Here is a 12,948-nt window from a genome sequence, read left to right as displayed (position 1 = left end):
ACCTTTGTGGTGAGTGTGGTTTGCAGACTGTGGAAGGTAGGTGGTCTTCAGCTTACAAGCTTGTAACTGAAAACAGCTCTATTCTGAAAGTCCTGTGTTAACATTCGTTGTGAGCATAGGAGCAAGACTTCTTAAGTGCCCTAATGGAAAACTTCTTTAAAAAGATGTTTTCCTCTCATTTACAATTAAATAAAAATTGAGCTTCTAAAGCTACTTCTGAAATAGGTGGGAATATGGAAGGATAGTTTGCAGTAGCTAAGGTCTGTTTTATGCCTCTTGCTTTTTCTGCTTTGCAGTGATAGTATATTGCCACTCGAAACTGCCATTCGCTGATTTGAGGAGCCAATATTACGAAGTTGAAACAGGTTTTTAGGTTTTTGGAGCAACTGGCACTGTGTACCCAGCATGACGTTCTTGCTTTACGTGGAGCCTGAGCTGGCCCAAGAAAGGAGAGGAGGAACGGGAACTGTTGGACAAAGAACTGCTAGGGCAAAACAGTGTCAGATGGGTACATTAGTTTTCTCCGCTGCTGTTTTAATGGTAGGATGGTAAACTAATAATAAACTGTTCTGACAGTCTGGGGAGGCTTGAAGTGTCAGCAGTCTAGTTTTTGACCTCCTGATGCCTGCTGCTTTCTTTTTAACTCTGTTCGATATCATAGCTAGTAACAATAGTAAGAGCATGTAGCCTTTTAGAGATGGACTCTGTTGACCTGTGTTACAGGTGATGACAACCAGTTCCCTTTTGTGTGTTGTGCACTAGATTTTACATCCTCATTTGCTAGGCTGTTAAAACCTCCTTTAAAGAAGTTACAGAACCATTGCTGGGGGTTTGGGTGTGTGAGTTACCACTGGTTTAGTAGCCATAAAAGAAGATCAGTAAGGGAAAAAACAGTGGAGAGGGAATTGGGCTATCTAATGTTGCTCACTTCTTCAGCTTTGTCAGAAATGTTGTCAGCTGTTCTCTGTGTGTGTCTGTGTGTGTACACAGTTTATATTGTGCAGGACCATTCTTTCCAGTTTTCTGTCACTGAAAAAACTGATCACAGTCTTCCAGAAAGAAAACACTCGAGACCTCTTTTGGTTTCTGTGTGCAGTTTGTTAGAATATCAAACCAAATTAAAGGAGATGGACACACAGAGGTTCAGTCTGGACTGAAGGAAGACTGGCTGGAGACATAAGATGTGGGACTGAGTGTGTGGGGAGAGAGAATAGGGTTAAAGATGGAGAGTGGAGTACTAGAGGATGAGGAGACTAAAGGAGGAGAAGCAAGTAGGGAGCAGAATAATGAAAGAGGGTATGGAGGAAGGGGAAGACCTGAATTGTTTTCATTTATGTCTTAGGATAAGGAAGGGGTGTTCTTGTATCTAGCAGAACATACCAGAGAAAAGGAGAAGTGACAGGTTGATTCTGCAGCCAAAATGCTGGTTGACTTCCCTAAAGCCTCTAGACCATAAGCAAGACCTAACTTACTTTGTAAAAAAGTTGTGTTTTAAAGCGAGCTTTTGACTTTATGGATCAGACTGATTTTGATTACTCGTTTGCAGTATTGGGTTTCCTCTTAGACTGTAGCCTTTAGAAATGTGAGCAGGGGTGGGAGTATTATGAAATTAAGTAATTTGATTATTTGGGGTGGGGTGGGAGGGTGGCAGCTTTGTTTTAACTTAGCAAATTGTTTAAAAGCAAGACAGATGAAAAGGAGACAGATAATCTAGTCTAAGAATAGCCACTGTGATTTTTGATATTGATTTCTTTCCCTTACTCTTGTCTTTTAACCTTGTTTTCTTACAATTTTAGAAAAACCATCCTGAGCCATACGAACAAATAGAGGATATGGATAAAATAACTTCCTTTAAATAAGTGATTGAACTTCTCTTTTAACTTAGCACTAAGAATTTTTTTCTTGCATTCTTTGATTTCTCTTAATTTTCATTGCAATAAAAACTTTTATGGAGTGAATTTTCTGCCTGTTAGGAAGCATGTAAAAACCAAACATTTTAGGCTATGTCATCTGTTTACAATACATTTAATGCTAAAAGATTTATTTTTAGCTGGCTAAGTAAAATAGCTAGTTGCTAGAGTTGTTGTCATAGCAGCAATCTTAACAGATAGCCTGATCCTATTTAGCTTTTGCAGCCAAAGAGCGACCGTTAGGCAACAGTTTGACAGTTCTGCAGTATTTTTCTAAAGATGGAAATTGTGCTGGTGGTGGTGAATTTTTTTTGGCCCTACTTTAAAATATTTCTTTCTGTAGGTGTGTGGAGTTTGATTCAACCGTTCTATTTTCATCTAGCAGAACTTAGGAGAACTTTGAATACACAGCATGTGAGATTCAGGATTTAAGTCAATTTGTAGAAGCTTGAAAATAAAATTACACAGTGCAGCATATTGCAAGCTGCTTTGTTGATTATTTCTTTAACAGCCATAAGTATTCTGAAAGAAAAATGCTAGACTAGAGAACAGGATCGTGCATCATTTATTCAGCACTAAATTTAAGTTGTGGCAGACTGGGCAAGTATTACTGAAGAACTTTGGGGGCTTATTTTTTATGAAGCGCACTTCCTGGATTAAAGGATAGCTTAGTATTTTAGCAATATCAATTCTTATTTTTTTAATATGAAGAAAAAAAGGTGCTTCTGTATTGGCAAGCAAAGGAATAGTATTTTCAGATTAGTCTGTAAAATGAGGTTTGCCTCTGTAAGTGATCTCTGTAGCTCTGAGCTGTTACAGAGCTTCAGTTACTCTTAAACATATGTCTGAATGCAGTTGCTGTTGTCTGAGATAAAAAATGAATTGGCTGTGTGGAATTTATCCTGTCTGTGTCTTCCAATCAGGTGGCACTGGACCTGAATTATTTTCAGTGTTGTTGAGCAAAAGACTCATCCCTGAAACTCTCTTCAAGGCTCTTACTGTGTGGAGTAATATTTATTGAAGTACCTGGGTTTAATGCTAAGAGAAGGGTTTGGGTGGTGTTGGTTTAATGAGTGCTTCAAATATGATGGATAGTAAAAAAGTCTGGTTTTGTAATTGCCTTTTTTTCCCACATTTGTTAAAGCGTATGATTATCATAGGAATGCAGACCATCACGTCAGGCTTACATGTTTATTAATTTCCTGGAAACTTTCACTGGAATGGTAAAAATTAGAAATGGTAACTTTCATTGCATCCCTGGCCATTCTGGGTTGCTCTGGGGAGTAGTCAGGACACCGGCTTCCACACTTGGTTCAGAGCCAGTCTGAAAGAGGCAAAAGTGTGACTCTCTGACTGGTATGGATTTGATGTTGCAGCACTGTTTTATGGTCTGATACAGAGAAATCTAGTTAATGAATCTGGCAAAATCTCCCAGCAGAGAAACAAAATGCCATATACCCATCAACATTTTAATGTTTGGGTTACATTACAGCTTTTGAGTGAACAGAGGAGCTCAGTGCCATGAAAAAGCAGAATTCTTGCTGCGTTCCCACCACCCAAAACTCCTGCCTCTTCACCCCTTTCACCTCCCTGCTGGACATCTGCTTTCCCCCAGCTCTGGAGTTCATCTGAGACTGCTCCATCTCCCCCCATCCTCCCCAGCTGATTAACCGGACAGAAGATGAGTTTTAGTGTAGCTTCAGCTCCCAGGTTAGCAAGCCGGACCAGCTCAGCAAAGGGGCTTTTGGGCAGCAAAGGCCATTGCTTCCAGGTAGGGGCTGTGGCTGGGGGCGATTCTGAAGAACACAGCAAGATGCATCGAGACCCCCCTCCCCTGGTACTCGGCGTCTGTGCTGCTGTGAAGTTGAGCCCGTGCTGTAACACCCAGGGGTTTTGCAGCAGCAGTGGATGTTTGTATGGCTCATGGTGAGCTGGATGGAGGAGCTGACACAGGCTGATCGCAGGGGGAGCGGCAGGGCCATTTCCCACACTTTCTCCTGCTTTGCACATGGCTGTGCGGGTCACTCTTCTTGTTCGTGGTTGGTATGGGAGCAGGAGTGCCTAGGTGGAGTGAGGGAACGGTAGGATTGTGTGAGTATTCTAGCAGCACTGCCTGCTTACCCCTGCTTGGCGTGTTCACTAAACCAGGCCGAGAGCTGTATGTGGGTTGATTGTCATGTGCCCTTAGGTGAGACCTGCTCCCTACCAAGACTAGGAGATGCATTGGACGAATAGAAGAATTTTCTCTGTTAATGGCTGATTGGTGGTTTTGTCCCATGGGGGCAGAACAGTTTCCCCTGCTGAGCTGCAGCATTCAAAAGTCACCAAGTCAAAGGGACAGCTAGCAGTTGCATTGATGTCAGTTTAGCTGGTCTTAGAGGTATGCTTCTGTCACTCACATTCTGTGTCTGTTTTGCTATTTCAGGCAAAGTCGTGCATTTGTCATATGTGTGGTGCCCACCTGAACAGACTCCACTCTTGCCTCTACTGTGTCTTCTTTGGCTGTTTTACAAAGAAACATATTCACGAGCACGCAAAGACAAAGCGACACAATTTAGGTAAGCTGTCACCCTGATATACTCACTGGTGCTTTTTAACTCGCTGTATTATCCCTGTCAATTCCAGGCCAGTAAGTGATACTTTCTTCTAGCTACCTCATTAAACAGGGAGATCAATTTTATTTGTGTTTTAGGTTAGTTTAGTGGCATTATTTTAAAGTTGGTGCTTAAGCTTCCACTGTATCACAGACAAGGTTTTGTTCACAACTTAAAATTCGAATTAAAGTTCAGTATCTTGGTATTAATGAATTAATGCCATATATAGGGAAAAATAATAAAAATGTGTGTGGACAGTGATTTTTTTTTTCCCCCAAGTGTGAAACATGGTTGCTTTAGTGCCTTCAACTAGAGCATTTGTTTCATTTTAGTGAACTTTTTTTTCAGGAGGTCATGTTCACTTTTTTGTTCTTGCTGAGGAAAAATCCATCATTCCTATCACAAAAAGACTAATCAAGTAACAATAAGAATCATTTAAACTTTTAAAGTTTGGGTGGGTGGTGATTTTTTTTTCTGTCTTGGCTTCTTGTTTCCAGTGGGGTCAATAACATAAGTAATGAGAAAATAGTTTAACTGAAATGGAGTACCTTCCCCTCAACAGCCTCAAAGTTGGTAAAATGCCAACAAGTTCCTCTCTTCTGTCATCTTTGCTACATAATATTCAAACCCAAAAGCATTCAGTTTTGTTCTAAATTACTTAATACTTAGAGTTTAGAACATTTTAGAGTTATAATGCAAAATACTGATAATTTTATTGTAAAATTCTGGTTGTGTCAAAACGTATGTATACAATTTTGCTTGGCATACAACGCAATTTTTCTTCAAATGAAAATAGATTCCTGGTGGAATATCCTGTAAGAAACAGGGAAAAAGGTACTATTTTATGGAAGAAACTCTCTTGACCAGTGTGACTGCCATTCTCATTTAATTTATCCTAAATGCTTATGGAACAAACTGTCTTTGTTGTCCATGAAGACAAAGATGCTCCAGAAGACCAACAGTGCTGTGTAGTCCTGTGCATGTAAGAAACTGACGTGTAAGTTCATGGAAAAGATTATTTAAAACAATAAATCATTATACTTTCTTCCTCCATATGTGTCAAGAAAGAAAAAAATTGGGCTTCCTAGTGGTAAAGCTTAAGTTTGTACATGCCTTGAAAAATAGAGTACTGGAAAATAATATGGAATATTCATAATGTTTATGAAGTTGCTAGCCTTTGAGAGTGATGTGGTCATAATTCTTGATGTCAAGGTAGGCAGCAATATTCAGAATAAACCGAAGCACAGATAGCTGTAGTTTAAATTGTAAGTTCAGGAGAAAAAAAAATGAATTGTACTAGTATGAGAAGACATCTGAAATTGGTAAGCACTTTTAAGGCCAGGTCTGGAATCCTATGTCCAGTTCTGAGCTACCCAGTAAGAGAGAGATTGGAGCTACTGGAGAGTCTGGCGAAGGGCCACAATGGTGGTGGAGGTACTGGAGCACCTCTTTGGAGAAAAGGCTGAGAGCACTGCAGCTGTACAGCTTACAGGAGAGATGGCTCAGAGGGATCCCATCAGTCTGTTCAAGTGTAAGAAAGAATGGTTAAAATAGGTGGGACCAGGCACTTTTCAGTGGTGTCAGTGACTGTACAAGAGGCACTGAGCACAAAAAGAAACAAAGGAGGTTCTGCTGAGCATCAGGGAACACGTTTTTACTGTGAGGGTGACTGGGGACTGGAACAGGTTGCCCCAAGAGGTTGTGAAGTGTCTGTCCTTGGATATATTCAAAAGCAGTCTGGATATGGTCCTGGACAACCTGCTCTGGGTGGCCATGCTTGAGCAGGAGAGTTGGACAAGGTGATGCCCAGGGCTCCCAGCCAACCTCAACCATTCTTGGAAAACTGAAAAAAAAAGAAACCAACCCTGTATGACAGTTTCCTTATTGCTTTTGCAGGGTGTAATCTCAAAGAGCTTTTGAAGTCAAATCATTAGGTAAAATTGCTTGGGAATCTTTACCAATGCAGAAATACAAATTACTCGACCAGAAATCCTTAGTTTACCTAAAGTGTATACACGTATAAAAAACCCTTTTGTGCCAGTGTAAGTTTATGGCCAGGTTTAAAAAAAATACAGTGCTAAATTGAGACCATAGACAGTATTTGCCTGTTTATCTGTGGATACTGTGTAAACACTGTAATATTTTTACCACTACACCTACGTATTTATGGAGAACCTTTTGAAAGAGCTTTATAATTGCACATGTTGTGAGCTGCTCTTTTATCTCTGTATTTGGGAAGCCTAAATTCTTCAAGTCAATTTTTGTGCAAGGTAGAATTTGCTGTTGTCTGCTGTAGTGAAATATCTTCTGTTTCCTTAAAGGAAAACCAAAACTGGACAGAGGAGGAAGGTTCTTTGAAGATGCTCTCCTGCTTAAAGACTGTTGTAATTATTGTCATGGTACTACACAATTAAGAACATGTGAGATAAGGTACTTCCCAAAAGGAATAGCCTTTAGATAAAAAGGGCAAGAGTTAATTATACAAGCCAAAGTACAGAATACAGTATTGTATCATGCCAAAAAGATTATTTTGCAGCTAAATGTAATGTACTTGGTGCACAAATATACATAATAGGAAGGTTGTACAACTGCTTGTTTTCTAGTTCTGGAGATTCCTTTTCTCTTTTTTAAATTTATGTTTTGGTGTTTAATTTCCAGCTGCATATGAAATGAGCTGTAAAAATATTCTTCTAGTTCTGCTAGTGCTCTTGGTTGCTTTTACTGCTGCAATTCTGATAGGCAAAACCAAGTTAAGTGTTTTGAAATTTCAAAACGAACAGGAATTGTTTTAAAATACTTGGTGACTTTTTGCTGAGCCAACATCAGTCTCCATGGAGACTAGCAGGAACTGCACACTTAATCACAGTTCTAAGAAATGTCATAGGTTTCAGCTGTAACAGCTGTCTGAGCACTGGAAGCGATGTTTTTGCAGCTAACTGCTATATGTTTCAGGAAGCTTTAGGATCATAGTCCAGAGTGTTTTTAAAATTTACCCCTTATCCGTGCTTCCCTGAGCAACAGAAATTGGACACTGACACTCAGACCTTATAGCGATATCCATGTTCTTGCATCTGCTTGCCTGTTCAGTGTATATTTAATAAATGCTGTACTTATTTTAGTATGTTCCTTGAGTTGTGGATGTGGGTGACAGGTAGGTGAAGTAAGATCCAGCTATACGAGCTGCTTTTTTTAATCCCTGCATTGCAGTCTCTGTTAGTTGATCACCGTGATAGGCTGATATTTCCACTGGGTGGGGAATTGTTAATGCAATGTAAAATTTCTATACAGGTGTGAAAACCTTTAGAAAGAGGGTAGATAAGACTGATCTTTCCAGGACTTTGAAGGCTTGGGACTATTCAAACTAGCCTTTTCCTGTTCTGTTTCACTGCTGTTTTCTTACTGTGTAGGCATCCCTCATCCACCCACAAATACATGAAAATGTTATCGGTTATAAACACCCATGGGTTTGTCCTAGGGCTGCTCAGAGACGTCTGTGTCAAAATGTGTAGTATGCAAAGGAGTTGTCAGGAGCAGATAAGGCAGGGCTGGCTGGCTGTACCCTCCTCGAGCACTGTAAGGTACTTAAAAATTCACTGTAATAGACATTGATTATAGATGCTACAGATCTGAAATCCAGCAGCCGAAGCAAAATAGTGTCTCAGTCTGTGGATGTTGTTACTTCAGGAGATTCTAAAATTGCAATAGCAGCAACTAATAGAGAATCCTTAATTTTTCCTTTTTTCCTCTTCTCCCAAATTAATAAAACATGTTTTGCTGCTTTAAAGTGGTTGTACTGGCTGAATCTATGTCACAAATACCTAGCCTTCCACCTGGTAGCAGTCAACAGAGGTAGCTTAGAGAATAGGCAGCAGTATAGTTATTAAACATTTTTTCCTTTTTACTACTCTGCTCTTCCAAAACTTTCTGAACAGGAGACTGCTTCTAGGTGCTTGTGTCCCAGTAGCCTGTCCAGTGTTAAAGCCTCGTTCCTTTTTGGTACCCACAACATGAAAAGGCAGCGAGTTCCACGGTTTTTTTCTGAGCCATATGAAAAATGCATGTGTCTCTTCTGGTTTAATTTATTATGGATCTTGTAACTTTGTTCTGTATACTTTTGTGAGGAATTGAGAAATGGTGAGTAAAAAATCCTTGTTGATCTCTTCTGGGATTCTTGATCTTTTTGATATTATCAGATGTTTTCTTTTTCTAGCCTGTAGGATCCTGAACTATTTCTAGCTTTTCTTACTGAAACTGTTGTATGATTCTCAAGATCCTCCTCATACTTCTTTTATTACTTCTAATTTGTCTTATCTGTAGTGACAACTCTTTGGATTAAAAGAGTTTACTAATGACTTGTATTCTTAGTTAATACTTGCATGCCCTTCTATTTTATTTCTTAACATGCTGTTTAACACTGAGCTGACGCTATTTGGGAGTTATACTCAGTGACCCCAGGACTTCTTTCCTGAGTAGTAATTGTTACTCATCTGCTACCTTGACTGGTAGTGATAAAAGTTTCACTCTTGGTGGTATTACCTGTTTGCTAAGTATCTTGAAATCCTTCTGGAGCTTTCTGCAAGCTTCAGATTTGATTATTCTAAATGCATGAGTGCCATCAGCATACTTTGCCATCTTCCTATGTAATCTTTCTAAATTGGGTTTCAGCACCTGGGGAATTTGCTGGTAGTTTCTGTCCTTGTAAAAACTGTCGGTCCCTTCCTTATCTCTTCTGCAGTTGCTCAATGAAGGAAAAGACATAGTAACTTAGTCCCAGGGTGGTAGGAACTGGAAGACAACAGAACAGTAGCTCTAGAAGAGAGGTTAGTGCTGCAGAGAGAATTCATCTCAGCCATAACAGTGATTCTTTTTATCAGTTTCCTGGTTGGGACTGAAAAATGCTAGGCAGACACCAAGTGAAGTCTTAATGTTCTCTCTGAGTGAGTATTTTCTGTTTCTATTAGATAATGATTAAAACATTTTTAGGGGGGTTATATGAGAAAGCAGAATTAATGGTTGTGAGAGTGGAGTATTTGTGTAACCTTGCTTGGGAGTTTTCCCCATGTGCTTTTTTTTTAATATATATTTATGTATGTACACACACATAAATAAATACACACATGCAGACACTTAGCTGCCAGAAAAATCATTGGTATGAAGCTTAGGAAAGTGTTGCATTCTGAGTTGATTAGTTCAATTATGATATCAAAGGTCTGTGTAGACCTATTTAAACTCCGTGGTAAGGAGCCAACTCATGCATTTCCATGCTACGCGTCTATCGTTAGAGATGCACTCAGCACATGAGTAGTATCGCTGAAACAGCACATAGTGCAGTTTTTGGTTGAAGTCTTGGTCTGCTCTAAGGCCCCGTTCTGGAGTTAAGAATAGAGGTAGGTGAAGTAGCAGGACTGAGGTTCAGTGGTTGAAAGGCTAAACAAGAAGCAGCTGGAAAGCTGAACTATCATTCAGTTTCTAAGGAGACTGGCAATGGTTCATTTCAGAATTAGTCCTGTTAGAGTACATTCATTATTTATTAGAGAACAAGCTGTTTGTTGAGGAATGTTTTTTTCTAAGTATATGCTGACGTAAGGTTCAGTCCAATAAATACATTTGTCGTGAGAGGAACTGGGTGGGTGACCATAATATAATGCTCATAGATTAAGTTGAGGATTTTTGGAAGAATTCAAAAAGCTTCTACTTCCCCTAGAAAACAAATAACTAATTTTTTTCATCTGATTCAGAGGAAACATGACAAAAAGCTGGTTTCTATACTTGAAGTTGGTCAAAGGAAAAAATCTGGTTACTGCTGTTAATGCATACCTTTCTGTTGAAATTTAATATGTAGAAATACAACACTTACCTAAAGGAGCGACATTGAAAGTTGTTTAATTTTGATTTGAGTTGGAAGGTGTCAACTGTAGCATTAATTCTGCATGATGACAGTAGACTAGAGTTCTTCTGTAACCAGCTGAGACTTTTCTTATACTCTGTGTGAAAGGGGCAATTAAAACAGTTCCCAGCACGGTCTGTTGCAGCACTGGAGTAGCAGTTTGGTTTTTTCTTTTGCATCTAGGCTCAGAAAGGTGTAGAAAAGGTTATCTGGGCATTTTACCAGCCTCTTGATTTGATGAATTCTGATGTTTTGCTTGGTGATGGTTAAAAAATCCTGTTAAGGAGGTGAAGGCAAATGGAAAACAGCATACAGTGGTTTATAGTTCTGTCAGAGATGGATCAGGTCAGACTGATACATCTTTTTGATAATATAACTGATTTTCTTAGAAGAAGGAAATACGGTGGATATAATCTGTCTAGATCAAGTGAAGAATTTGACATTTTGCCCCCTTGGAAATTATTACTTGAGGTAGAAGTGACGGGGATTAATGTAAGCATTGTAGTCTGTGTGAAACAGGATAAAGGGAGACTGATGATGAATAAACTGAAAGCAGAGTGTGCAGGATGCATGGCCTTCCCTAGCAGAACCAGTCCTGGTTTGCTGCTGTTTTCTAGTAATCGAAGAGAAGAAATTGTGTCTGTGTTTGAAATTCATGATGGTTACAAAGTTCAGAGGCGTTGCTTATGCTGAGGAGGGCTAGGTAGTCCTGTGATAAGAATTAAATAACCTCATTGACTACAGTCATAGAAGTGAGATGAAATTTAATAGTAGAAAGTACAAACTATTTGTACTTCAACATGATGTCCTTGTGATGTCAACCAGAGAATCATTGATTGGAAGTGGAGGAGAAGGAAGAAAGCACTTTGGATATACAGGTCAGCCATAGGGTATGGCTTTGAATCTCCAGTATTCCTTATAGCTGTTACAGATACCTGCTGTTCTAGAATGCAATGTGCAAAGTATTGCAGGCAAATTCTCACTTGCTTATGCGATGCACATTCCAGCATGGTATTGTTGTAGCTTAGCTCAAACTTTGAGCTAGACTGAACTCATAAGAAGTCAGCAGGCATTTGTTCATCACAGTTGTCTTCTGCTAGGAGCCACTCTGGTAAGTTCAGGTGGTGATAAGCTCCTGCAAGCTCACTCTCAAAAGCTCCTCTTAGGAGAGAAATGACTCCTGAAGAGTTCTCTGTACACGTGGAATGTTCTTAGCCCTCAGAAAGCCAACCTCCTGAATATTAATGTGCATATTGCCAGCTCTGTGTGCATCTGCTTGCCTCAGACCCAACTACTAACTTCTTTGCAGTTCTGAATCTTACTACTGCTTTAATTAAAAAAAGTAAGTTTCTATTGTTGATCAGATGAAAATATGCAGATGAGCATAAGCAGTTTGTATCATATCTTACATGGAGCAGCACAAAACGTGGTGGCTGTGATTTGGGGATTCTGCCCCCAGATTTCTGAAAAAAAACCCAGCATGATTAAGTAGGGAGTGTTTAACAATTTCTCTCCTTTAAACCTGAATAATATTCTGTGGGATCAAGAAAAGGTGCTTTAGGCAGGAGGATTTCATTCTTTTTGGTTTTCAAAGGTTTACTGCAAACGGGACGTGTTGAAGGTTGTAGGGTCGGAGAAGGGCAGGGAGAAGACTGACAAAAGGTAAAACACATAATAGGAAGTGCAGGGCAACTTAAGTATAGGCATGCTGCAGACTCCTCTGTAGTATACTGTGTGTGTGCATGCATGAGGGGTGTGTGTATGATATGTATATCTGAATGAGGTCAAGGAGCTGGAGTTAATACTCTGCTCATAATAAATTAACATAAAACGCTTTGACAGCCTGTCGTTCCTCTCAATTAACAGCTAAAAATGTTTTTGGTATCTAGATTCCTTAGGGTTACTAGGACACTTTTTCCTTCGTCTTATCTTTCCTGGCTTGAAATCACATGCACATGCAGGGTGACACTTAGACCATCAGAGGCAAGTGTACAGCGTAGAGGCTGGCCGTTTGGCTCCTAGTTTTAAGTGGTTTGTGGGGTGGTATTGGGTACTTGCTATGTTGCAGTAGCAGGTAAATCAGTCCCTTTAAACATTAAAATTATGGATTTGTATGGGACCAAGAAGCATCTTGGAGATTTTAGAGCACAACCCACAAAAACATTGACCTGTTAGCTGCTGGTTTAAATAAAGAACAAGAAGTATTTAAAGAATAGAAGGGTTTTAGCTCAAGTATTAGGAGAAGAAAATACCCTTTCTCTTAAATACTGATGGTGAGAGGAAAGCATAATGCTTAACTGTGGCTATAATTTTAAATGTGTATTAAAAGATGGGGTATCTGATGCTACATTTTTGGCAACAAAAGTGTCACAGCACTATCCAAACTAGCCAGCTGCAACAAGGTCTTTACATCATTGTGTCCTGAAAAACTTCTTAAGATCCTTGTAGTTGCCCATTTGTTCTACAAGTGGAGACACCTTCAATTTGCCCAACCAAGTAACAGAACCAGCCACAGCTGCACCTTATCTACGTTGGCCAACCCACCGCCCCTGAAGCC

The 12,948-nt window shown here is 39.6% G+C and overlaps 1 protein-coding gene across 3 annotated transcripts in view; it reads left to right on the top strand.

Moving 5' to 3' along the window:
* The window catches only part of USP22 (ubiquitin specific peptidase 22), a 110,965-nt gene that overhangs the window by 36,631 nt on the left and 61,386 nt on the right, over positions 1-12,948 (top strand). For all 3 annotated transcript variants that reach the window (XM_055708077.1, XM_055708076.1, XM_055708078.1), the window contains one exon: positions 4,336-4,468. In XM_055708077.1, the coding sequence (XP_055564052.1) occupies positions 4,336-4,468 (133 nt within the window). The remainder of the gene's footprint in view (positions 1-4,335; positions 4,469-12,948) is intronic.

The sequence above is a fragment of the Falco cherrug genome, chromosome 4 (genome assembly GCF_023634085.1).
Source record: "Falco cherrug isolate bFalChe1 chromosome 4, bFalChe1.pri, whole genome shotgun sequence".
NCBI classification, from domain to species: domain Eukaryota; kingdom Metazoa; phylum Chordata; class Aves; order Falconiformes; family Falconidae; genus Falco; species Falco cherrug.
This window is presented reverse-complemented; position numbering and strand designations above follow the sequence as displayed.